General features: G+C 36.1%; 1 protein-coding gene and 1 long non-coding RNA gene across 2 annotated transcripts in view; one reads left to right on the top strand and one right to left on the bottom strand.

Annotated features, from left to right (window-relative positions):
* The window catches only part of LOC132736884 (uncharacterized), a gene marked incomplete at its 3' end in the record, with an annotated part of 46,741 nt that overhangs the window by 5,607 nt on the left and 13,621 nt on the right, over window positions 1-27,513 (top strand). The window contains 1 exon segment of the mRNA XM_060724101.1: window positions 25,920-25,984. Within this exon segment, the coding sequence (XP_060580084.1) occupies window positions 25,927-25,984 (58 nt within the window).
* Window positions 10,402-11,767, bottom strand: LOC132736869 (uncharacterized). Its single transcript, XR_009626639.1, has 3 exons — window positions 11,554-11,767; window positions 10,926-11,108; window positions 10,402-10,697 (listed from the first exon to the last, which is right to left on the bottom strand). It is a non-coding gene; the product is annotated as an uncharacterized LOC132736869 (long non-coding RNA).

Raw genomic sequence — 27,513 nt, 5'->3', positions numbered from 1 at the left:
AATAACGTAATCTTGAGACATTTGAGAACATATTTATTCACTTCTTATCTAATAAATAGTGGATATTGAAAGAGTGTAAGTTTAATACTAAATTTATTTAATGAGTTGAATAAATAGAGGATATTGAATGAGTGTAGGTTTAATACTAAATTTATTGAACGAGTTGAATAAAATCATATTATGCGAGCCTCTGGCGAGCATAATATTGTTTTATTCAACAAGTTCAATAAATTTAGTATTGAATCTTCACGAATATAATATTCTATTTATCACATATATAAAATAAGAACGGTAAACTGTTAACAAGAGTCACTTTTATTTCACGCGCCTATAGTGGTAACGCTAAAACGTTATAGCGCAACTGACGTGACGTCAAAGAGTTATTACACTAGTGTAATATCGTCTAGTGTAATATCGTTTTTATGAAATGGCTTTATTACACTCCTGCGCCACGTTTTATGTGATAAAATGATATATTATGTGAGCCTCTTGTGGGTTAAGGGAGGAGGTGAGCCCTCCGTATGTAAAATTTGGATTTATAGATGAAAAATAACGCAATCTGGAGACATTTGACAACATATTTAATTCCCTTCTTATCTAAAAAATAGAGGATACTGAAAGAGTGTAAGTTTAATACTAAATTTATTTAATGTGCTGAATAAAATGATATATTATGTGAGCCTCTAGCTGGCGAGCATAATATTATTTTATTCAAATCGTTCAATAAATTTAGTAATGAACTTACACGCATTTAATATTCTATTTATCACATACCAAAAACAAAGACCATTTGAAGTGATAAAGAAACATTTTTCATTGAAGCGCCTATAGTATAACTCTAACAATGACAATGACAAAAAGTTTATTGACATATGGCCAGCGGCCCAAGATCAAGAAATGACATAAATACATATAATACAATGCTTTCTATGATACAAGAGCATATATATAGTGATAGCAATACTTTCTTATGCAGAGAATATATCTAAAGTTGTTCAAGTATACGTTTTCTTTTTAATTGAGCATAATAAATATAATAGCAACATTTTTAATTAATGAGTGGTTTCTGCTACTCATCAAAATAACAAATGATTGAATACATTGTTTGTCATAAAACTTTCTAGGAATAAATTGTGTTCGAATGTTTGAAAGTCTAGAACATTTTAATAAGAAATGGTACTCATCTTCTACCTCAACTTGACATAATTTACATATTCTTAAATGCTTCTCTACTCCATTGTATCGACCACGTTCAATTTCAAGGTCAAGTGCAGACGTACGAAATCGTGACATTACGCTACGGAATTTACGTATATCTTATACATCAAGATACTGTTCATGGGAAAAGTCTTGTTTGTACATGGCATAAAGAACAAGTTTATGAGAATCGTTTATAAGAGAATGCCAATTTTGTAAATATTCATCTCTTAATCTAGTTACAAACCGATTTAAGAATAGCTGCTCATTTTGCACATATTGATTGTCCCAAACATACCCCATACCATTTTAATATAATAATGTTTTAACATCATTCTGTAACCCAGTTTTTCTTTCCATTATTTGATAGATACAATAACATATTATAACATTTCTTTACTAATCTACTGTCAGGTAGTTTCACAATTTTGCAACAGTATCGAATAGCTCGCTTTGCAGCTGTAATATATAAAGGATGTCTCCCGCAGTCACCAAGGACAGCTGCAATTATAGTGTTTTTGTTTACACACATGCATCGTTTACATGCATAGTTATGTATCAGTTCTATTGAGGTTTGGCGGTGAACGCCCCAAATTTCTGAACCATACAATAAAATCGGGCATATTTTAGTGTCAAAATGTTAAGAAAACACGTCTAGGTTGAACTGACCATAGTTATATAGTTTCGATAATGTGTGAATGAGTACACGTTTGCCTTTCGTTGCTTGTTCACTTGCCATCTTTGAAAAAGAAAGGTTAGAGGTGAATGTTGTTCCTACATAAGAAAAACTTCAACTTCAAACTAACAACTTCAATTGGGGTACCATCAAAATTCCATTTTTCATGACGTGATAGGCAAACCGCCATGTCTAACATTTAGTGCGTCTTAGAGTTTATGTAACGCAAATGATGTCTTGTCAAATTATATGCCAGTGCAATACCATTTTATGGAGTCGCAAACTCGGCACGGGTATGTGATAAATTTCATGATGATATCTATGCCGAGATAGTTATTTTCTGAAGACAAATGCAAGGCGGCGTTGTTTTCTTGCAGCAAATTTATCAATTATGTACTCGGAGTTAATTTTCATGTCTCTGTGAATATTCATTAGGCCAAGCCCAGACAGCCGTTCTGTAGTCATGGTAGATCTTAAGTATGTTTCAATCTCTTCATTGTGCTGAATGATCGTTCAGCTGTAGCTGTAGACACTGAGACACTGGCATAGTGAGCAGTACTAACAAACAACGATGGACATTGGGATAGTACTCGTCGTACTGCTCATTAGCCAGTGGTAATGTTCCTAGAAGTGTCTCAGGAGCTTGTGGACGGTCCAACGCAAGTGCCCCATCTGTCCACCATATAACCCACTTTATCACTTCCGTGGTAAAGGTAGCTTCGTCCGTACGCCCTAGACAACGTTTAAAAATGACTCTTCATTTCAGTTTTATTATAGATCTAGTTAAAAATAAAATAGAATAATATCTGATGTAATTTGATAGAAAAAAAATACATTTGAATATGATCTAATGACAAATTGCATTATTTTACCTAATTTAAATTTCTTGATCTGCATAAACTTACCTCGATTTAAATGCATATTTATGGACATCGGGCCAATCTGACTTTGATAAAGTGACTTTCTGTTCATCGTTGAAGGAGGCTCATTTTCTTCGGACGTTTTACATTTGGACGCCATTTGATTTTTTCCGCTAGTATAACTTCTTATGTAAACAACATTCGGATACCAAAATGTCAATATGCATGACACTGTCTTACCTAAAATAGTACTAGCTATTCTACACATGCAACAAAAAATACCGATACACTATTTAAATCGCTTTATAACAAAATATTTTTTTGTCAGCAAATCCTATTTTCTCCGTCAAAACTCACGGCGATGCCTAACACAGGTTAGGGTACTGATTTAGACAACTGTTTTCAACTTTTAAGACTTTTAGATTTTTTTAAATAAATTTTCGTTTAGTACGCCTACGGCGTACTGGCGTATGCCCGGCTACGATACTGTTTTTAAACAATTTAAGTATTCCTTTTAAAATGTCATAAAAGGACTGAAATATCTTGCGGAAAGGGAGGAAACGTCTTAGGGCTGAATTTTTGCACTGGAGCCAATTTGGTTTAGGGCTAAAATTTCCTGTTTGCGGCTTATCATATGTGCTCTAAGGGCGTAATATTACAATCACAGCGTTCGACGCCTTTCTGTCTGTGTGTCCCTACTTACACAACAATCATGTCCAGACTGTAACATTGTCATGTATTGAAGGATTTTAAAATAACATGGCACAAATGTTGACCACATCATGATGATGTGTTGCGTCTATGGACAATTATTTAATGTCCCTCGTAACCTCAAAAGTCAGTCACACTTGACTTACAGTTTGAAGGTTCACATTCTTAAAATTAGAGTTTAAAGGTAGTCACAGAATGTAGTTTTGTCATGCAATAATAAAGTTGAAGGATTTTAAAATACATGTAACTTGGCATAATGTCTACCACATCAAGATGACATATCTTGTCCAAGACCCAGATGCCTACCTCCAAGGCCAATGTGGTAAGTTTGCTCTGAATAGCACTTCATTCCACAAGAACAATATTGAGCTACTTGTGTTCTCTTTCCTTTCATAATACCTTAATTTCTGCATTACTTACAAAACCTATTTGGTGGGCATTCATCACTTTAGTCCAACTAATTAGACTTGTCAAAGAGACACCGAGATAATTTTGGACGGGCGCTGTCTTTTTTCCAAGTCCAACCACGAACTGCATTTTTATGCACGGACGCTTCCCAATTAGAAGTTGTTGGGAGCGAAAACTAGAAAAGTTTTAAAGAAACAGCCTACATTACCTGAAAGAGGACCGTTTTTTATGTAAGGTTCCAAATTATCATACTTCAAAGTCAAACAGAAGTCTAAATATTCCACTTTATTTTTTTAAATCGTTGAAAATTATTGAAAGCGGCCATATTGGAAGCGGTGTCATGGTAAAATTGTGACATTTCATGGTGTAACACAGGTATCGGTGGCAATCGATTGTATACGCAAGCCTTATAATACAATTTGTTTATGTTATTGGTGTGAATTATTGCAGGAATAACTCTTATATTCACACACGAATATTTCAGCACTAAAAATAAAATGTAAAAAGGAAATTCTGATAACCTTACTTAGAAATTAAATAAGATCATACTGCATTTAAGTCTGTTTAAATAAAATTGTCAAATTAGAAATTATACAGTTGGGGTTTTTAACATCTGTGATCATTATGTGAAATTTCTGAACTGCCTTTGATTCCCCACATACGAAAATACAATTTAATTGTAGGTACATCTTAATGAATTATGTTATACATAGTCTATACATGATGAAGCAAAGAAGAATTTCAATTTGTATTACACTCCATATCAATTTCTAGTTTATTGTCTTAAAAACAATATTGAGGACAGTTGCGTAGGAGAAGAAGTTCAAAGCAACCAAAAATAACTTAAAATTTTTGAAAAAAACCTTAAAATTTCACACTATCAAATGAAATTTCAGACTGGCCTTTTCTCAAGTTATTTTAAGGCATACCGCATGCTTGGTGTTCAACCCTTTTACAGTTGGATGCTACGCTTTCCTCTTTTGATTACATCTGACGGACCAAGTGGGAGACTCTATGATGGACAGTTCTTAAAGCCCTGTTGGGACTGAATTGTCTTAATGTTCGTCTTCTGCCTTGCTTCGTCGGGCCCTTGTAGGTGATTTTCTTGTTGCTCTGCCTTCCTTTAAGGTATCGAGTACTTTGGTAATGGTCATTAGGCAGTAACTTTTTCTACATATTTACATAATTTTGTATGTGTTTTATTTATTATACCCCCGCACAACAAAGTTGTAAGGGGGGTATACTGGAATCAGCTTGTCCGTCCGTCCGGCCGTCCGTCCGTCGGTTTTTTCTTGTCCGCCCAATAACTTAAGATTCCTTTCACCCTTAGTCTTCATATTTGGCATGGAGGTTAGTCATGATTAGTAGATGACCCCTATTGATTTTGAGGTCACTAGGTCAAAGGTCAAGGTCACAGGAGCCTTGACTTCAAAAAGCTTGTCCGCCCAATAACTTAAGAACTCTTTGACCCTTAGTCTTCATATTTGGCATGGAGATAAGTCATGATTAGTAGATGACCCCTATTGATTTTGAGGTGACTAGGTCAAAGGTCAAGGTCACAGGGGCCTTGACTTCAAAAAGCTTGTCCGCCCAATAACTTAAGATTCCTTTGACCCTTAGTCTTCATATTTGGCATGGAGGTTAGTCATGATTAGTAGATGACCCCTATTGATTTTGAGGTCACTAGGTCAAAGGTCAAGGTCACAGGGGCCTTGACTTCAAAAAGCTTGTCTGCCCAATAACTTAAGATTCCTTTTACCCTTAGTCTTCATATTTGGCATGGAGGTTAGTCATGATTAGTAGATGACCCCTATTGATTTTGATGTCACCAGGTCAAAGGTCAAGGTCACAGGGGCCTTGACTTCAAAAAGCTTGTCCGCCCAATAACTTAAGATTCCTTTGACCTAAAGTCATCATATTTGGCATGGAGGTTAGTCATGATTAGTAGATGACCCCCATTGATTTTGAGGTCACCAGGTCAAAGGTCAAGGTCACAGGGACTTTGACTTCAAAAAATTTGTCTGCCCAATAACTTTAGATTCCTTTGACCCACAGTCTTCATATTTGGCATGGATGTTGATCATGATTAGTAGATGACCCCTTTTGATTTTGAGGTCACTGGATCAAAGGTCAAGGTCATAGGGACTTTGACTTCAAAAAGTTTGTCTACCCATTAACTTAAGATTCCTTTGACCCACAGTCTTCATATTTGGTATGGATGTTGATCATGACTATAAGGTGACCCCTATTGATTTTGAGGTCACTGGGTCAAAGGTCAAGGTCACAGGGACCTTGACAAAAAAAAGCTTTTCTTCTCAATTGCTAAAGAATGTCCTGTCCGCAATGTATTGATTTTGACATTTTCACATTTGAAGCATGTAGAATACATAACTTAGCAATGCACTTGCTTAGTAACCTCAGATTTGGCCGGGAGGTTGTCCTTGAGCTCTAAATGGCCACTGTTGATTCTGACAAAGTGGTATGCGGGGGTATTCAAGCCATGATAGTGGCAGTTCTAGTTTCGTCTAATGTAACCATGGCCATAATGTTAGAATTTCACTTGGCGGGGATTAATTTTATATACATTTTCGTGTCATTCAGGAACATATTTGAGCTAAGAGTGAGGTTTGGCGTGCCTAAAACCGGTTTAAACGCCCCAGTGGTTTAACTACCACTGACCGTTCCAAGGCGGTACCCCTTTGTGTTCCTTCACGTGTTTTTCTTGTCTGTATTGTTACTTGTTTTTGGATGTTTACATGTTTTGTGATGTCTGTCTTGTTGGATTGTCGTTGACGGTAGGTATTTTCTCTCTCCCCCCCCCCCACCTTCCATTTTTAACCCCCCACCTTTTCACCCGTACAGCCCTTTTCCCTTTAATTCCCTTGTGGGCCTGTTTTTAGTCCCCTACCGGTTTACCGGAGGGGACTTTAGGTTGTCCGTCCGTCTGTCCGTCCGTCAGTCCGTCCGTCCGCAAAACTGGATCCTGCGATAACTTGAAAAGTACTGAAAATATTTTTATGAAACTTGGTATATGGATAGATGGCAGTATGGAGATTATGCACGTCTTTTTCTTTTCTTCCTATGTTGAAAATTCTGGTTGCTATGGCAACAAATAGGCTGAAAATATGGCAAATTTTACACATAAACTGGATCCAGTGATAACGCAAAAAGTACTGGAAATATTTTTATGAAACTTTACATATGGGTAGATGGCAGTCTTGATATTATGCACGTCTTTTTCTTTTTTTCGTATGTTGAAAATTCTGGTTGCTATGGCTACAAATAGGCTGAAAATATGGCAAATTTTACACATAAACTGGATCCAGTGATAACGCAAAAAGTACTGGAAATATTTTTATGAAACTTGACATATGGGTAGATGGCAGTCTTGAAATTATGCACGTATTTTTCTTTTCTTCCTATGTTGAAAATTCTGGTTGCTATGGCAACACATAGACTGAAAATATGGCAAATTTTACACATAAACTGAATCCAGTGATAACTCAAAAAGTACTGGAAATATTTTTATGAAACTTGACATATGGGTAGATAGCAGTCTTGAGATTATGCATGCCTTATCTGTTCTTCCTATTTTGAAAAAATATCAGTTGCCTTGGCAACAAATAGGCTTAAAACATGGCAAATATAACAATATTTGTGATTAGTCAAAAAGAGCTGAACATTTTTATGAAATTGCATCTTTAATTCAAGAGTTATCTCCTCTTTAAGAATTTTGCTTTTAAAATGGTATATTTTGGTAACAGGGATGTTTCAAATATTAACTTTAGAGTGTCTTTCAGTCCGTCTGTCTGTCTGTTCATAAAAACTGTATCCTGTGATCACTTTTAAAGAACTTTTCCAACAATTTTTTTTTAAAATAGAGAAAAATTGAAACATTAGTGAATGGCCAATGGCCCTTCAGAATGTTGATGGGGTTCTAACCGGTAGGGGACTTATGGATTGCTTGCAATACTATGATAATTGCTTGTTGTTTATATTATTTCACATTACATGTCCCGCTCCTTTCGCCCTTGTGTTCACTCCAGATACTTGTTTGGTGCCTGCTGGGTGTCCTGCTTGGGTGTGTCCGGGGGCGGCGTCCTGTGACGTTGCCTTTGCCTTGTTGATCTTTATTCTTGTTATTTTAAGAAATTACAGCTCTCAGTAAAATGCAATTGTCGCACAGATATGACGGGGTTTATGATAAAAACGCAGCAAGTGGGAATTAAGTAACCGTAATTTAGACGTAGAATAACATAACAATGTAAGACAGATAGTCTGTTTAAATTACTGTAGTCACATCTGTTAGAACGACTGTCGTAAAATTCCATGTTATCTAGTGCCCGCTTTTCATTGAACGGCACCTCGAATGTGTTACATTGAAAGTTCCATGATTACCTCCGTATTTTGTACAGTCATCTGTGGGTGCTGATTCAAAATTTCAACATTATTATGTTGAAGTGATGTTTAAACCGGCGCAATGGAGCACTTGCACCTACCAGAGCCGTCTTTGGCACTTATGTGTAATTATATTTCGGTTTTGCAGTTTTAGGCGTTTTTTTGTGGGGGTTTTAAGACGGGGAGATGGGTGGATAAGTTTTTTCTATTTTCTTTACATTTCTTTGCTTGCTTGCCGAACCTTGTATTAATAATCATTATGTGTTTGTTACGGTTTGGTTTACATGTATAAAATATGTTAAACAAGATAAACAAGGAAATGTGACGTTCAATGAACGCAACCCCAACACGACCCACGAACAAAAACCATTGGCAAGGAGCCCAGGAGGATCCTAAACAAAAACAAGACAGGGCGCAAGGGAGAGCACGGTCAGGTTTTTTACTAAAGGACAAGGAAATCAAAATCAAAGAAAATAAACAAATGAATGATTAATAGGGCCTCTAAGTAAACGAGCACATGGGAAGGGGATAGGAAATTCAAGGAAGGGGGAGGGGGCGAAATAAAGAAATAAAACTAGGGGCAAAGGGAAGACACTTACCATAGACGAGAAAACAAGGGACACAAACAAAAGTGTCACCAAAACAGTATAAAACAACAAGACATACACCTTAAACATGTACAAGTCTCTTAATCTGTTCATTTGAAAATTCTTATCTTCTCAATGACCTTTTTTTAATATCCTCTATTTAAAATCTATTTCAATTAAAATATGTGACCCTTCCCTTATAGTTACACAGCATATGGCTGGATCACAATAAAGTTCCTTTTTAGTAAATTAATAAAGTATGTCAAGAAGACATTAATCTTCATCAGTAGGTTTAATATGGTATTATTTATCGGCAATCGGTGAAAAAGAACTCTTGAAATATTATTTGTACAAATACTGAATAATTTGATGTGCATTCAAATAGTTCCCATAAATATTTCTTTTACGTTCTTAATTGTCATATAAATGTATAAATGAAGTCAGTATTTAATGCGAGAGTGACATTGGCAGTCATTAGCAGTAAACAAGAAGGCATTGATAAACCACCTATTGATAAATGTTGAGCACATGTATTAAAACATTTAAAAATATTAAACAACAGTACTTGTTCGGAGCCTGTATTTGCTACCTTTGCATTTTATGTTAAACACATTGGTATTTTTTCATTAGTATTTAATAATGAACAAATTTATTACATATAATGAATAGATTTATTTCCCCTTTATTTTTTTTTTGCAAGTTAATCTTCCTGCGTTACCCAAACTTACCTGCTAGACACAGTGGTAGGTACTACCAGCTTTCACGAAATCGATTTTTTACGATGACGTCATAACATGTCCGCCAAAGATAATGTTGACAGTACAAATTTGAAATAAATCACATGTATGCGTTAAGACAGGTACAATCTAATATTTTTTCTAGGAGAAGTTAGTAAAAGAATTTATATTCTATTGATTTTTAGAGGAAATTGAAGTTACTTTCATGTTTAAGCAGTAAAAATCAGTCCTAACTATCGATAGTGTTGCCGGTAGATTTTCCGTGCGTAAAAATGACAGTTAAAATTAGGCGTAACGGTTTGACAGTAAGAAAAAAAAAGTCTGTAAAATGGGTCAAACCGTTCACGCCGAATTAATTAGGCTATCATCACTTTTGCGTGAAACCCATTGTTTACAATATATGCAATGGTTGCCCTTCATCAGTATGTAAAATCTGGCAGTCATGCAGACAGGACATGTGGGGTGACCACCCGTCCCTAGATTTGCCACTAAAATGCCACCCTTTTCAATGGTGGAGTATTTAGACAATTTTCCACCAATAATGCCACCAAAACGCCACCAAAACGCCACCCAAATCATGAAAATGGTGAAAAATTTGAGCAGGACTGATGTTATATAATTTTCCAGTTAATTCCACCTTTTTTACACTAAATGCCACCAATGAGTGGAAAATTGGTGGAGTATTTAGACAAACTTTCACCATAATGCCACCATTATGCCACCTTATGGTGGCAAACTCATTTTCCACTAGATGCCACTTATTTCCACCTTTTGCCACCATAAGGGTGGAAAATTGGTGGAGTATTTAGACACTTTTCCACCATTTTGCCACCAGATAGTGGCATATTCAGTTTCCACTAAATGCCACCTATTTTCACCCTTTCAGAAATTTTCCACCTTGTGGGTGGCAATAGCTGGAAACTGCTTGAAAGTCACCCTGTACCCTAAATTGGAAACAAACAAATTTTAAAAATAATCCTTTTTAATGTTTCCATATGAAATTATATATTGTCTCAAAAAATAGCAAAACATTAGTCCATTTATTATCTTCAGTTTGTCTTTCTATTCCTGGACGGTTTGAGTTCAATCCTTTAGGTTGTCGGCAACTTTTCGAGCGCACAATCTAAAACAAAAAAAATTATGAATGATTAATACAATAATTAAAAACATAAGCTTACATTTTTATATGACTATTGGATATTTCTATATTCAATTTGAGTGCATAGATATGATTAAAACACTTTAAAAAACAGCACTGCAGACGTGGAAGAATCAGACTTTTCTTATTTACTCCAAGGCAGAAAATATACGCAGAATCAAAAATGATATTTTCATTCAGTTCATTAGTTACCTTCCAAGAACTTAAGTTTTGCCTTGTCTGCACAAGAAGGTCTGGCGTCAGACTCTCTGTTCCCTTTCCTCATACCAAACAATGAGCGGCCCCTAATCTCTTCTATATTGAATAGCATTCTGAAGAGCTTTGCTGTACCTTTCTCTTTTGAGGTTATGGCTTCAGTTCTGCCATCACTTGGTCCTAAAATATGATTAACAATATCAAATAAGTAAAGACAGAAAATGATTATCAATATCTAATATGTAAAGACAGAAAGTGAAACACTTTTGTAAGACCTTGGTATATGTATACAACTCTAAAATTTTAAAATAAGAAAGAAATAAAGAAATACAACACATCAACACCAGTGCAGGTTGAGTAATTAATAATCTTCCAGTTTCAGTTCTTAACGAACCTTCATCAGGATAAATATTTGATAAAATTTTCAAGCTAAAATGTACAAAATCTCTAAAATTTGTAAAACAAAATGTAAATGCAAATTAAAGTGTCATAAAGAGTTTGAATTAAAGTAGGTTTGTAAATAGTGACTAATAGCTATATTTATCAAGAACTGAAAAGTGTCTTATTGGGTACTGTGACACTTCTTTCCTATTAATTCTAAAATAACTTTGAATTAACAAGATACCTTTGTAAAGCCACTGAAGATCAAATGTGTTGCTCCAGGCTGCTCCTCATTGCTTTGTGTCTGCAAAATAATAATTCTTATTTAATGCTGTTTCTGTAATGAACTGTCATTCTCCTAATAGCATGTTACTCTAGACTGTCTAGTTATGGTTATATAATTATCTACTGCACCATGAAAGCTGAATTACAACAATGAAGGAATAAAAGTTACTAATAAATCAATTACTGTTAATCTGCTCCACATGTGACACACAAGGAAAATTGTTTTTAGCATGAAAGTTGTAGTAATAGGTACCTCAGGTTATCTATAGTCAATAAGAACTTGTTCTATTTGTGTTTTTTATTATTCACAATGAACACAGTCTGAAAATAAACAATACAGAAAACCTTTAAATGTGACTAGATATACATCACAAGACTTGACAATACGACTTCCATGTCATAACCAAGGGAATGATTAAATTGACAATGAAATACATATAGCATGAACCGTGATAAAGTGCAATACATGAAGGAGTAAAATAATCTTATACATTTTTGGGTTTGTAATTACCTATCAATTAAAGTTTATTGTGCCACTTCACTTGTGATGTTGTGTCTTGTAAAAATATGTTACAAATGGGCGATTTTCCCATCAGGGGAAGTAACTCTACCATGTGAAGTCCTGACCTCATGTACCGTGCACTGTATATATTCGTATATCTCCCCCCAAGTCTTTTGACACATAATTTGTTAAAAGAAAAAAAGACTGAAACACACATATATATCACTAAATAATCAGTCACGGTACAAAATAACACCATGTCATGTCACTACACAATAATTAACAGTTTACATGTTTCTGACGTAGTAAAAATAATTCACTATTATGAACACACCCTGTGGATTGGAACATCATTAAGGTTAATTTAGTGGGTGATGACGTATGAACACTGACTGTGGGTATGATTACGCTTATGGCATGTCGTAATCATTGTGCCATTTTTAGGTTTCCTTGTTATTCGCTCTGAGCGTCGGGGTGTAGTAGGTGAAGGGGGAGGTTCGGTCTGAACACTACTTGGTAGTGGTGGGGAACTTGGGTCTTCCTGTGGGTGGGGGTCCGTTGGGTGGTTGGACTTTTCGGACATGCCCGAGGTAGGGACCTGATGGGTAGTTGGTGTTTTTGTGTAGGCTCAGTGACACCAGGTGAGGCTTGGGGGTAAGTTGGGTGGCTGTGGTAGAGGGCATCCCATGAATATGGGCCCGGATGAATGAATGTCTGCAATGGGAATGCCCTTGTCTGGGAGTAAGTGGCGTGAACTCTGGGGTAAAAATAGGAATAAACTTTCTAAGGAATTGTCGTTCCTCAATGTGACGCGACCTGACCCGTCTACTCTAATGACATATTGATCGAATTGCTTCACCTCAATTATCGTTACCTGTCTTATCCCACTTAAGAGGATGGGGCCCAATCCTTGATTCTGGATGCGGGACATGGTCCCCAATGCGGAGTGGCGGGGAGTCCTCTTAGTATGTAAAGGCAAATTCTTTCCTATGACAACATATCTAAGGCCGGCCTCACGTAAATCGCGGTAGTGTGGGGGAGGATAAACATGGGTCGCGAAAGCGGTCTCCCGAACACGCACATTGCCGGTGAAAACTTTGTTGTCCCTGTGTCGGTGTATTGCGATAGCTGTAGCATTGCAAAACGCTAAAACGGTCCGTATCTAGATTCCCGTCGGATTAGTTTTCCCAAAGAAAACGCTTTACTTTCCGCCAAATTCATTTTGACAATTGCTTTATGGGAATGCTACCGAGGAGATACGGTGATGCCCCCCCCACTGCTGTAAGAAATTACGGGGGACATGCCTGTAAATTCGGGACGGCCATCGAAAAGCTTTGGGGACCCCAAAAGGAAATAAATGTACCCCGTAGGTTAACCAACCTTGGGGAAAATGATGATCCCTTTTCACATTTGGCCACCAGAAAGGGATTTTCTAATAGTGTCCCCCTTGAATAAAAAGAAAAGCGCATAAGCACGGAATGGGTATTCGGGTAGGTCGGGGGGGCGAAAAGGGGGGCCCCGCCCGAGGTTTTTTAAGGGTGCGTGCCTTACAATGTTGGGGCAAGATGCTCCAAGGGGGGTATGTCTGGTGTTATTCCAGGCCAAAAAACTGAACTCGCGCGTGCAGCATTCAGTTATCCTTGGGTGAGCTGGTGGAGTAAATTGAGGATTTCCCGGGTCTGGGGGACGGGGGGGATGATGATGCCCCCCTTATTAAGATAACACCATCAATTTTTAAGGTTGTCTTGAACTATAATTCCTGCGCCACGGGGAATCCTGCTGGGAACCCCGGGAGGCCCAGTTTAAATTGTTGTAAAAGGGGTATGCAGTTTATTATCACTGGCTGTGGCGTTTGACCCTTTTCCCATCATGATTTTAAATCAAGGAGTCTAGTTTTAATGGCTAAAAATACAGTGCCCCAAATGGAGGAAATCGATTTTAAAATACCGGGGTTTCTCTCAATGGTAAAAGGTAAAATGTTTGAATGGTTAGGTGTATACTAGAAATATCTTGTGGAAAAAGCCGTTCTGGGCCCCCAGTGGGTTGGAAGGCTTTTTGGGGCCCTATTTTTAACGGGGATGAAAACCATAAAAACTTTACCTGAGGTTTTTTCCTTTATTTTCCTAGCCAGATTAATTTTTCCCCAAGATGGGTCGCAAGGTTAAAGGGAGTGTTTTGGTGACACAATGATAAGGTTGAGAACCCCAGGAAAAAATACCTGCCCGCCCAGTGCGTAGTACCGCTGGGGCCTCTCTTCTACTGGGATAGCTGTTCTTGCATAGTAAACGGCTCCCTACAAATGTGACCTCCAGCCTTTGTAAAAAAAAAGGGTCTTTTTAACAACTGCAATGTTTTAGGAGCCAAAAGCCAAGCCACCCTTTGGGGCCCAATCTGGGGTAAGACTTTGGGGGTCTAGGGGGGTAAAAAATCTTAACCTTTTTCGTTTCCGGGGATGACCTGTTTGGTTCTTAAACAAAGTGTCTTTTCTTTGGTCAGAGAAATGGGGTTTTTAGGTTGGAGGAGGGCGAATGGGCCATTTCCCTGTCATGCAAAAAGCATATGCAACCTGGTTGACAAGGCCCAAAAAAGATCTAAAATCAGTGATATTTTTAGGTTTGGAAAATAGAATGGCTTGTAGGTATTCTGGCAAGGTTGACAGAATTGGGACCAATTTAAAACCCCTCCCAATTCACTGTTCTTTGCAAAGGTAAATTTCCGGTTCGGTTATGCCTTTTTTTTCCCGCTAGATTAACCCAAATGCCGGTTTTTTTAAAAAACTGTTTCTATTTTGTTGACCATAAAAGGGGCTATAATGCATTTATTTTTTTGGGGTATTGTGAGCTCAAGTTCATGTACCTTTAGTGTACCATAACCCGAGGCTTGTGCCCTAGGGGCGTTGTACCTGTACCCCCAAAGGTTGAGAAGGGGAAAAGTGCATCCTCCCCCCGGATGGGTACACTTGGGTACCCTTTCCAGGCGTCCAGTCGGGTTTTATTTTACCATGGGGAGGGAAACGGCTTGAGGAAAGGGGAAGGGGTATGGGGGGTTTCCCTTCTTTGCATGTGCATTTGGGGGTTGTGGTCAACAGTGGGCGGGGTCGCCATTTTTTTTGGCGCTAAAACCCATTCTGTGGAAAACCAGTTACCGGTCCCCGGGAGGGGTTTCGTAAATCCTAGGCTTAAATTTGGGCCCTAACCAGTTTTAACGCTTTTACGCCAATGAATTTACGGGGTGGGGAGGGGGCCACGGCTCTGCTTGTGGGCGTCATCATTCATTGGTGGGCCATTAATCATGGTAAAGGTTTTGGGGAGGGGAGGGGTAAAGGTGCTAGACCTATAGGGTTGAGAAGGTTTCCTTAAGGGAATTACTTTGGGCTGGAAAAAGGGATTTTGTCTGGGGTGGTGGGGGTAATTGGGTTTAGGGGAAAGAGCTGTTTTCTGTGGAGGGAGCTCTGGGGGGGGTAGGGGGCCCTGAAAGGGAAAAGCGGGGAAGGATCCCTAACTCAGTGCGGCCTCACGAAAAAAAGGGGTGACATGAAAACGTCATTTTCTACTCTCAAGCCCCTTCCCCCTCTGTAGATAAAACGGGCACTGGCGCCTATGATTTTAAAACCATATTGGTTGGGTTGATTTTTCTTGTAAAATGAATAAAGGGGCCCCACTCCCCAAGTCCAAGGTTTTTATCACATTTGTGCCCGCTAAGCCCTGCAGTGTGTCCCAAGGGAGGAAGGATTGCTGGAAAGGGCGGTTTTATTTAGTTTTGAAACCCAGGGGAGTTAAAATCTTTTTTCACTAAGGGACAAACATTCATGGGAGGTTGAGGTTTTTTATTTACGTTTTATCCATGGTGATGTTTTTTCTAGGGATGATGTTCTAGGTAGGGGTCTTTCAAAAGCCCTCCTTCATTATCGAACAAGATCGTATATAACAACGGTAAGTAGCAGCTGTCTCAAAAAAAATGTTTTTTTTTGGCATCTAGGGTTAGCACCCTGCAGACCCGAGGAAAGGATTTTGTTTAAAAACTTTCCCCATCCCTTAACCCCTTTTCCCGGCAAAATTTTCCCTTATCCTTTCAGGTGCTTTTACCATACTTTTGTTCCCCAGTGCCCCAAGGATCTTTGTTTCTTTTTTTTTCTTTTTTTTTGATTTTTTTTTTGTAGGAACTGGAGCTGATACCCGGGTGGTCCAAGTAAGGAGGAAGTGACCTTTTACCGGCTTCCCCTTACCTCACAAAATTTGGGAATATCTCCCCAAGTGTCATTTTCTGGTTTTTATCACCAAGCAACTCCCCAAATGAAACTCGGGGGGCTGCGATGCCCTTGTCACAATATCCGGATAACCCCACGGGAAAAATCCATTGGGATGCAGTTAGGGCATTTAAAAAAATAACAGCAAAAAAGGGGTTTTTTTTGGCCCTTTTTTCCCTTCACACGAGCTCCAAAAATTGCGTATTGTTCCTCACATCTTGTTTCATTGATGTAACTTTTGTCTACGACCATGCAATTTTCTTCCCTGATGCAGTTTCCCAATAGCAATAACACTTTTATTTTTAGGTTTGCCAGTCAGGTTTCCACCAGTAGCCCCCTTGTGAGGTCTTTCCCAAGGTTTTTCACAACAATTCTAGTGCTGTGTATTAAGTCAGTTTTAACTTGGGCTTTTTTGTTAATCGTTCATCGTTTTTTTTTCGAAGTACAACTCTTCCGTTTTGTGCCAGCTGCTTTGATAGTTGGACGTTTTCCACACTTTAGCTGTGCCGTGCACTGCGGGCGTGTTGTGTCATCGAGTGGTGTGTTTTGATTAAAGGCAGCAACTATCACAGCGTCCAGCTCAGGCGGTTTTGTAATCGGCATCAGGAAATGGCATTCAACGTAACAGGCATCTTGATTGGACTGTGTTCATCAATAAGAACTTGTTCTATTTGTGTTTTTTAGTTATTCACAATGAACACAGTCTGAAAATAAACAATACAGAAAACCTTTAAATGTGACTAGATATACATCACAAGATTGACAATTACGACTTCCAAAATGTCATAACCAAGGGAATGATTACAATTGACATGAAATACATATAGCATGAACCGTGGATAAAGTGCAAGACATGAAGGAGTAAAAATAATCTTATACATTTTGGTTTGGATAATTACTATCAATTAAAGTTTAATTGTGCCACTTCACTTGTGATGTTGTGTCTTGTAAAAATATGTTACAAATGGCGATTTTTCCCCAATCAGGGGTAAGTAACTCTACCATGTGAATGTCCTGACCTCATGTACGTGGCACTGTATATATTCGTATATATAGTTTGAATGAATGTAATATTGTACATAATGATATTGTACTTACTGATTAATTTCTATAATTTTTTTTCTCAAACTTAAAAAATTTCTAACATATTGTATTTAAGAAATGATGAGATCTTCCTAACATTTCTTTATATTCCTTACATTCTTTATATTGTAATTGTACATGCAGCTTTCTTTTTAGTCAAGTTACAAACAAAAACAAATATAAAACACAATTTTCTACAATACCACTTATATTTTTACTGTCAAAAAAACTAAACAGTTTCTGCAATAAATGACAAAAATTATTGATATGTAAAAAGTTGTTTTACCTGAACTTTGACTGGGAATGATTCTGCTGTTTATCTCTTGTCTACACATTCACCACTTCAGTTAAAAAACTTCTCATTTCTATTCACCACACTAATAAGACTTTAAAATGTTTTTCTTTGAGAAATCAAAAATATGCACCCTTACATTTTAAAAACAAAAATATCTCCAGAATTGCTACAATATCAATAATTTCCTTTGTGTTTGCAAGCTTTAACTGACCTCAATTCCTTTGAATTCAAACTTTACAACGGTGTAACTGCATGGACAGTCCATTATAATTTTAAATTGTGAGGGATTTTCCAAAAAACCATAGCACCCATCATTTTATTTTTTACATTCATTTGAAATGTATAACTATATCTAATACCTAAATAGATTGAGTAGAAATAAGCTTTTGAAAGATAATTTAGCATGCTATTTTAAGACAAATTCTACATAAAAACATGTATAATGTTGCCTCTCCCAAAATAATCAAATGGAACATTCTGGTCAGCATGAGTAAACTATTAACCCCCATTCATAGATTACTAGATAAGAGGGCAGTAGTTTTATCAGATCTGAGATGTATGCTGTGTTGTTAAATCTTAGAGGATGCAGTATTTACTAGCTAGTATTTACTTATCCTGGTGTAAGAAATTTATCAGACATTATGACTTATTTACTTTTCACACATTAATTTTTACAATAGATTTAAAGCCTCTGAAAGCATAGCACAAAAGATGTTAGAGACAATAATTTTAAACTCCACATATAACTAAATCTCATTTATGAGAAGTTACAATGCCAAGGAAACCATAACTTTTTATTGCATGATTGGGGTTTATTGCCATTTTTTACTTCTCTATGCTTAATTTTTTGTCTTGATCATTAAGCTTAAAAGTACTGGAGATATTAATTTGAAACTTCACAGATATAGATCTTTTTGAGTAATGTGCTGTGTTTAAGAACCATAACTCTTTGCATACTTTTGGAGTTATTGCCCTTTGCATTTTTCACTTTAATTATTGTTAGCATTACATGAAAAGTGTTAGTACTCACCAGATATCAGTTTAAAGTAATATTGAAGAGACAATTTATTATGTCAGTTAGAAGAAAAACAAAGTCAAACTTTATTCAAGATTGACATTAAATATCATAGAAGAAGCAACAAACTTTATGCAGAGATATGCATTTTCTGGGCATAGAAGAACATTTCAACTATTTAATTAATGTACAGATTATAACTAAAGAACAAAGTACACTTTAAAAGCCGTAATTTTATTTTACAAGCATAGAATGGAACATAAACATTTTGACTTGATGTCAAATTTTACATCCCTAAAGAAAAGTACTGCCATAAAAAATGGGAAGTTAAGTAACCCCATACTTTTCTAATTTTTTTCCTGATCATAATTATATGAGTTTAATGCCTGGAAAAGTGATTTTACGTCCAATTTCTGTGTCTTTTCCTGCTACTTTACAGCTGGAATTATCATACCGTTACTGTGAGGCAGTGACTTTGTATCAGAATTGTTTTGTTCATGGCATTCTAGTATGTTTAAGAAATATGAGTTTTCTGATAAAATTTTCTAACTGTTCAACTTCAATAAATTATATTTTTGATAAAAGTTCACTTGATGCTTTGGGTAGAGTACAAACTATAAACAGACTTATTTCAGTTTGGAGCTTTGACTTAAATAAATCTTAAACCCTGCAATGCACAATTATTAGATTTCTCAGTTTTTTCCACCAATTTTTATACAACCCAGAAATAGTTAAGAGTTTCCCTTTTCGACTAAAAAGTTATTCACAAAATTTTCTAAGTTTTTTTCCACTATTTTGCCACCCAGAAAATAGTTAGAGTTTCACTTTTCCACTAAAAGCCACTCATTTTCCACCTTCAAAATAAACTAAGTTTCATTTTTCACCAATTTCCACCCTTTCGCCACCATAAAAAAAGTCTATGTTCAAATTTCCACTCAATGCCACCTAAATGCCACCAAAGGATAGTGGCATTTGGTGGCAATTTTGCCACTACAGTGGAAAAAGAGTGGAATTTTGTCATTTTCCAGTTAATGCCACCTTTTTTACACTTAATGCCACCCTTTTCAGTGGAAATAGCTGGCAAGTAGTGGCAAATCTAGGGACGGGAAGGGGGAACATCTGTCTTAGTCATGAAGAAGTTCTATTCTTAAGAAGAATACCATACCTGTATTAAAATATTTAAAAAATTATTTACAGTTGACATGGATGAATTGAGTGGCTGAATCTGACCACTTAGTGTCTGTGATACACATGTAGGTTTGTTCAGATCTACTTGTTTCTTACATGTAGATCTGATTTTTCACATTCATCATGATTCGGATTTCTCGAGAAAGCTATTTTTATTTGTTTGGGTCGTCAGACCAAACAAATAATGGTAGCAAAATTTCAGACCCTGATAATTGTCCCCCGCCTTTTCGAAGAAAAAAGGGGGATATAGAAATAGGCTCCGTCTGTCCGTCCGTCCGTCCGTCCGTCCGTCACACTTTCGTGTCCGGTCCATAACTTTGTCATTTATTGAAGGAATCTGAAATAACTTGGCACAAATGTTTGTTATAATAAGACGATGTGTCATGCGCAACAACCAGACCCCTACCTCCAGGGTCAAGGTCGCACTTGCTCATTCAAGATCAACATTGTCTATTTGAGGGTATATGTCGTGTCCGGTCCATAACTTTTTTATCTTTGAAGGGATTTTGTAAATACTTGCCACAATTGTTCACAATAATGAGAAGATGTGTCATGCGAAACAACAGGTCACCTACCTCCAAGGTCAAGGTCACACTTGGAGGTCAAAGATTAACATAGTCTGTTACAGGGTATATTTCGTGTCCGGTCCATAACTTTGTCATTTATTGAAGGAATCTGAAATAACTTGGCACAAATGTTTGTTATAATAAGATGATGTGTCATGCGCAACAACCAGACCCCTACCTCCAGGGTCAAGGTCGCACTTGCTCATTCAAGGTCAACATTGTCCATTTGAGGGTATATCTCGTGTCCGGTCTATAACTTTCTTATCTTTGAAGGGATTTTGTAAATACTTGCCACAATTGTTCACATTAATGAGATGATGTCAAGGTCACATTTTGAGGTCAAAAGATTAACATAGTCTGTTATAGGGTATATTTTGTGTCCGGTCCATAGCATTTTCTTATATCAAAGGATTTTAAAATAACTTGGCACAAATAGTCACAATAATAAGACGATATGTCATGCGCAACACCAGCATCCCTACCTCCAAGGTCACGGTCACATTTTGAGGTCAAAAGTTAACATAGTCTTTTAAAGGGTATATTTTGTGTCCGGTCCATAGCATTTTCTTATATCAAAGGATTTTAAAATAACTTGGCACAAATAGTCACAATAATAAGACGATATATCAAGTACAACACCTGCACCCCTACCTCCAAGGTCAAGGTGACACTTAGAGGTCAAAATAACAGAGTCTGTTATATGGTATATTTTGTGTCCTGTCTATAACTTCTTCATAGATCAAGGGATTTTGAAAATACTTGGCACAAATAGTCACAATGATAAGATGATATGTCATGCGTAACACCAGTGTCCCTACCTCCAAGGTCAAGGTCACACTTAAGAGGTCAAAGCTTAACATGATAGATTTTTAAATTCAGTGTTTCATTTTATTTCTTATAAATTTCTAATAAATTTATTGTTGCATTTGCAGATCTAGCATTGATTTTATGCTTCATATAAAACTTCCCCGAGGCGGGGGATGTTGGTAACTTTGTTACAAATTCTTGTTTAATTTCAAAATCCGCAAGAACTTCTCGAAGCGGTTACTTCCCTTTATATGTACAGTAACGCCGAAAAAGTAAGGGGAGATCACTGCGTAAAGATTGTCAAATGACAGGCGCATTAATTTTCAAACCTTTTCAGGGAAGAAAAGATAGTTCCAGATTGGTCGAAGATTTCTAATATTGTGTAATTCTTTAACATTTCCGCAAATTACAGGTTATGTATTCAGATAATTTTGTTACGCAGATGAATATCATTTTATTCAATGAAAATTGCTTGGCTATTTCAGTAAAGCTTCAGATTATTGTGATCGTCTAAATGAACATTTGTTATTTAGACATTTTGAAAAATAAAGTAAGGATATTTAGACTCTAGTTAAGGGACAAATTTAGGCAGTCGACAATCGATAACCAATTTCTACCATATGTAACGGTCTACCCGATAATTTTATCCACGTAAACAAAGCGCTATTTTAGCCACACTTCAGCGCAAATTACACAAAGAGTAGTGAAATATTATATACATGTGGGACTATTTGGGCGAGAGGAGTTTGCTAAATTATTTACATTAGTGTTAAACAACAGGTTTACCGTGAACAAATTATCTCCAAGTTAATAAGGATTACAACCCTAATCTAGAATCATGTGGTTTGCTTCAGGCTGTTTTCTTATAACTTCCCCGTGGTCAAGGGGTTACACGCTCCTTTAGGAAGCGAGAGGCCTGTTGCAATTAGTCTTACAGACAACACTGGAAACAGCATTGCTGTGCCTATACAAAAACAAATTGGTTTATAATCTCACAAGTCACAACCTTCACCTTTCTGACATTCTGAGGTCTGTAGAAGTAAAATAAATCGTTGATTTTTGTTGGAAAAAAATAATTGTTTACAAGTAAACTGAAAATAATAGACTTATTTTTTTTATTGGCTACATAAAAAAAAAGTTACAAGTTTACCTGCATGCTATATAGACATTACCCATGTATGTTCTTGAAATAGTGAAAATAACCTACTCAGTATTGGTTTTGCAGCGTTTAAAGTTAGAAACCATATCGCTTTCAAAGTTTTGCAAGCTGACTGTTGAATTTGGCTGTTTGAAAAATCACGAGAAGGTGACAAGCTTTTGCTGATCGTCAGATCCTTATGTGTAGCATTAAGAGCTGATTTTAATCAGATTGAGATATACTCAGAAATTTAAATGAATTTGTTACAATTTATTTAGATTTACTAATTAATAACTAATTAATATACTAATTAACAAATGTGTCTTATACTACTGAGTGATTTTGTCATATATGTAATGTTATCCTATGTTATTATTCAATTACAATGTTGTATAGTTATATAATAAATGTCTGATTAGTGTTTTTAAAAGGAACATTTTTAAATACATGTATGCATGCACATTAAGATAAGCGTCTCACACTGTACAAAAAGATTAGGTGAATAATCATTTGACAAACAATATACAGTAGATAACACTGCAGTTAACATCTGAAACAATTATGCAATCTATGATTGTAAACGTAATCACTAAATTACTGATATTATGATTTATGCAATGTACATTTTGTTTGGCTGATACTTTGTATTGTCATCCTTTAGGTTACTGGGGTCAAGGAAGTTGTGCTTAATATACAGTTATTTCATATGTGATTTGGGAACAGTCAAACTGTTGGCCCGAGGTGGAGGAGGTAGTGTTTTGAACTGTTGCCCAAGGCCGTAGCTCAAAGCACTATCCCCGACACCAAGGGACAACTGTTTGACTGTTCCCAAAACACGCATGAAATAACTGTTTTATTACCTGATCAACTACTGTTTTAACAGTATTTGCAGAAGAAAAAAGGAACAAGAAAATAGTTTTGCACATATGTTAATAATTAAACTTAATATTTTAGCTATGTAACGTCACGTCTGGTTCATGATCAAGATCGATGGACGCTTCAAGTGGAAATCCTCTATGACGTCAATGACGTCAGAGAACGAGAGGGAAACAGTCGAAACTATTGACCGGTCAACAGTTCGCGAACGTTGACGTTTTTTAGAATTTCAGAAAACAGTAAATTATGACATATCAATTACATTTATATAAGGTATCAGGTAATAAAATAGATTATAATACCCTTTTGCTCTAATTAGTCCCCTACCTGTTTAACCGGTTTAATTGTAAAACTAAAATATTTTTTTTATTTAATGTAGACATAATAACCTACCTATCCAAAGTGTGTGTTAATTATTAACACATCACTGTCAGTGGTCTCTCTTTGATTTGTATCAATCCAAAGAAACATTGACACATTTTATCCCATTGATTAATTTCAAACTGTTAATTGATATATATTAACTTCTCTTCTGTGAACGATTTACTTCTCTTCTGTGTACAGCAAATCGTTCACACCTTCATGTGAGTTGTTAAGTTAAAGATCCTGTATGTTTTGTGATTGATATTGTTACTGTGTGTATACCCGTACCACTTGCAAAAGAATATATCATGTGTATAATTATGCAAATAAAACAATTTTCAAACATCGAAGAATATGTGAAATGTGTACTGCAAATATTTGTGCACATTATATTTAATCAATAAATTACATGCATTCATTTATTATTGGAAAATTTGACTTAGAATTTATAGAAAATAAATTTCTAATTACCTCCCTTTATTTACATGAAATGTTAAATTGGGTAATGATAATCTTTATAAATAATGCTTATTGGAACTTACAATATTGACTAATCTTAATTTGAGCATCATATTTATGAAATAAAACCATGAAAAAAATGTGTTACAGGATCTTTAAGTGTTGTAAATTGTTTGTTTATAAACTTTATTTGAGATAATGTGTGAAATGTACAATTTAAAGAACAGGGTTAATTACCGTAAAATTCCTAATAAATGCCCCTCCCCTAATAAAGGCCCCCCAGGCCTTTTGATAAGGAAAACAATCTACTTATCAGTGCTGAGCTCATTATTAAAGCCATAATTTTATTCAAATCATTCAGAATCCATAGTATTTTATAGTAAACACAAATATTTATAATATGATCTTTAAAACCTTAACACTTTTTAATCTTGCTAACACTAAATGTATTTACAGTGATTTTTTGATTTAGAAAAACTGTATTGTAATAATAGCCCACCTTTTGGAAAATGTTTAGTCCCTGGGGGCGTTTAATAGGAATTTTACGGTAGTGGTCATTCTATTGGGCCCCTTTTGTACTGTTAGTGGGAATTCGGACCTTTAAAAGTTGTCCTAATTCATAGTTGCAGGTTGGTCGTAATTTCGGGTCTTACAACCATTGAATTATATAGGGAAAAAATTGGGACCAGAAGAAAACAGTTGTAATAACGATTTGCCCACAATTTAGGGGCGGTCTCAAAGCGAGACTTTACAGTAAAACAACGGTTATGTAGTAAACAGTACACTCAAACAAACAATTGCAAATATCTCAGAAATTCAATCATCCGAATGTATCTAGAGTTTCAAAGTTCTATTTTATATAATTCATAACGACTTTTTTCATGATAGCTTATTAAATATTTTCTGACAATTAAAATACATGATTAAAAAAATGTTTCAGAATAAGTACATTAACCTTATTGTCATGACTATTTGATAATATTAAAACAAAATACAAATTTTCTCTTTAGGATTACAATACCCTATCTCCAAAAGTAGAGTTTATAACCAAATTTATATTTGAAAGGTGGCAACTATACATGTATATAATGGCATTATCTCTTTTTAGAAATTTTAAAGTTTTGCTTTGACTTACTGGTAATGTTTCCTAATATTTCATGAAATCTGATACTAAAAAGCTAACTTACTTCTGAAAGTTGTCCATGCTCTTTGACAAAGCAAAATCTGTCACATGACCTCACACACTCACACAAGCATTGATTGGCTCGTGGACATAGGACTACATAATAAATATTTCAACTATTATTATCGAAAATGGTAAACAAAATACATGCTATTATATGAAGCAGTGTAACGTCATACATAAATGGCAACCACCTGGAGATAGAACTTTGAATTCTGAGTCCAGTGGTATATCATACTCAATTTTCATGAAAATGGAGATACTACTTATAATACAAGCATGTTGTTACGTTACTGTCCTACTCATAAAGCGTTGGCGGCCTTGTCAAGATTTCTGATTCAAGTTCTAGTAGGCTTTTTGTGCCCCCACTATAGTATAGTATGAAAATATCACTTTGTTTATTTCCAATTATTCTTACGGCCATATCTGGAGAATTTTTTAACAATAAGCGCCTCTATCATGAATTATTCATGAACCAAATTCTAGAACTATTCATTGGATGGTTCGGTCATTTTAACATTTCTGTTTCTAAGCCACAAATGAATGAATTGGCATTATTTGATGACTGACTTATAATCTTAAATTATAATATAAATCTTTTCAGTTGAAAGATGCAGCAAAGTTCCATTGGAAGACAGGGTCAACAAAACCAGGGACCCAACATGAATAGTAAGTCTATTATTTTACCCTAGAAACGAAGTTTGGGGGTATATAGGAGTCACCCGGTGGTCGGTCGGTCCAGAAATTTTTTGCATTTTCCTTGTCTGGAGCATAACTTTAAGACTAATGGTTGGAATTCAATACAACTTCATACAATGGTCAAGCACATTGAGAGGAAGTGCAGTGCACAAGAACCATAACTCTATCTTGACTAATCACAGAGTTATTGCTCTTTCTTACTATTTTTTTTTCCAGTGCATAACTTGGAATTCAATGCAACTTCATACAATGGTCAAGCACAATAATAGGAAGTGCAGTGCACAAGAACCATTACTCTATCCAGAGTAATTATAGAGTGTTGGCCTTGTGTTACTTTTCCTTGTCACAGAGCATAACATGAAATTTACTGGTTGGAATTCAATACAAGTTCGTACAATGGTCAAGTATATTGAGCACAGGAACCATAACTTGAAAAATAATGGAGGAATTCAATGCAACTTCATACAATGGTCAAGCGCAGTTAAATGAAGTGCAGTGCACAAGTACCACAACTCTATTTGGATTGATTACATAGTTATTGTCCTTTGTTACTTTTTTGTCCAGTGCATTACTTGAAAACTAATGTTTGGAATACAATGCAACCTCATACAATGGTCAAGCACAATGAGATGAAGTGCAATGCTAAAGAACCATAACTCTATTTGGACTTATTACATAGTTATTGCCCTTTGTTACATTTTTTTGACCAGTGCATTACTTAAAATTAATGGTTGGAATTCAATACAGCTTCATACTATTATCAAGCGCAATGAGAGGAAGTTCAGTGCTCAAGAAATGTAACTGTATCTGGACTTATTACAGAGTAGTTCAATAAAAGTTCATCAATTGTCAACCACAGTGAAAGGAAATGCAACATACAAGAACCACAACTATCTTTAATTGCCCACAACCATATCTCTATTTCAATTCTTTTACAAAGTATTCTTTTACTAGTGACTTTTTAGCTCACCTGTCACAAAGTGACAGGGTGAGCTTTTGTGATCGCTTTTCGTCCGGCGTCCGTCCGGCGTCCGTCCGTCCGTCCGTCCGTCGTCCGTCCATAAACTTTTGCTTTAAATGACATCTCCTCATAAACCACTGAGCCAATTTCATCCAAACTTCACAGGAATGTTCCTTTGGTGGTCACCTTTAAAATTGTTCAAAGAATTTAATTCCATGCAGAACTCTGGTTGCCATGGCAACCGAAAGAAAAATCTTTAAATATCTTCTTTTAAACAACCCTAAGAGCTAGAGCTTAGATATTTGGCATGAAACATCTTCTAGTGAATGTCTACCAAGTTTGTTCAAATAAAAGCCCTGGGGTCAAAATTGGCCCCGCCCCAGGGGGTCATTGATTTTCCCTATATGCATATAGTAAAACCTTAAAAAATCTTCTTTTAAAGAACCGTAAGAGCTAGAGCTTAGATATTTGTCATGAAACATCTTCTAGTGAATGTCTACCAAGTTTGTTCAAATAAAAGCCCTGGGGTCAAAATTGG

This window comes from Ruditapes philippinarum, unplaced genomic scaffold, assembly GCF_026571515.1.
Source record: "Ruditapes philippinarum isolate M1 unplaced genomic scaffold, ASM2657151v2 ctg5485_1_1_1_1, whole genome shotgun sequence".
Classification (NCBI taxonomy): domain Eukaryota; kingdom Metazoa; phylum Mollusca; class Bivalvia; order Venerida; family Veneridae; genus Ruditapes; species Ruditapes philippinarum.
Note: the sequence above shows the minus strand (reverse complement) of the source record. Positions and strands in the feature narration are given on the sequence as shown.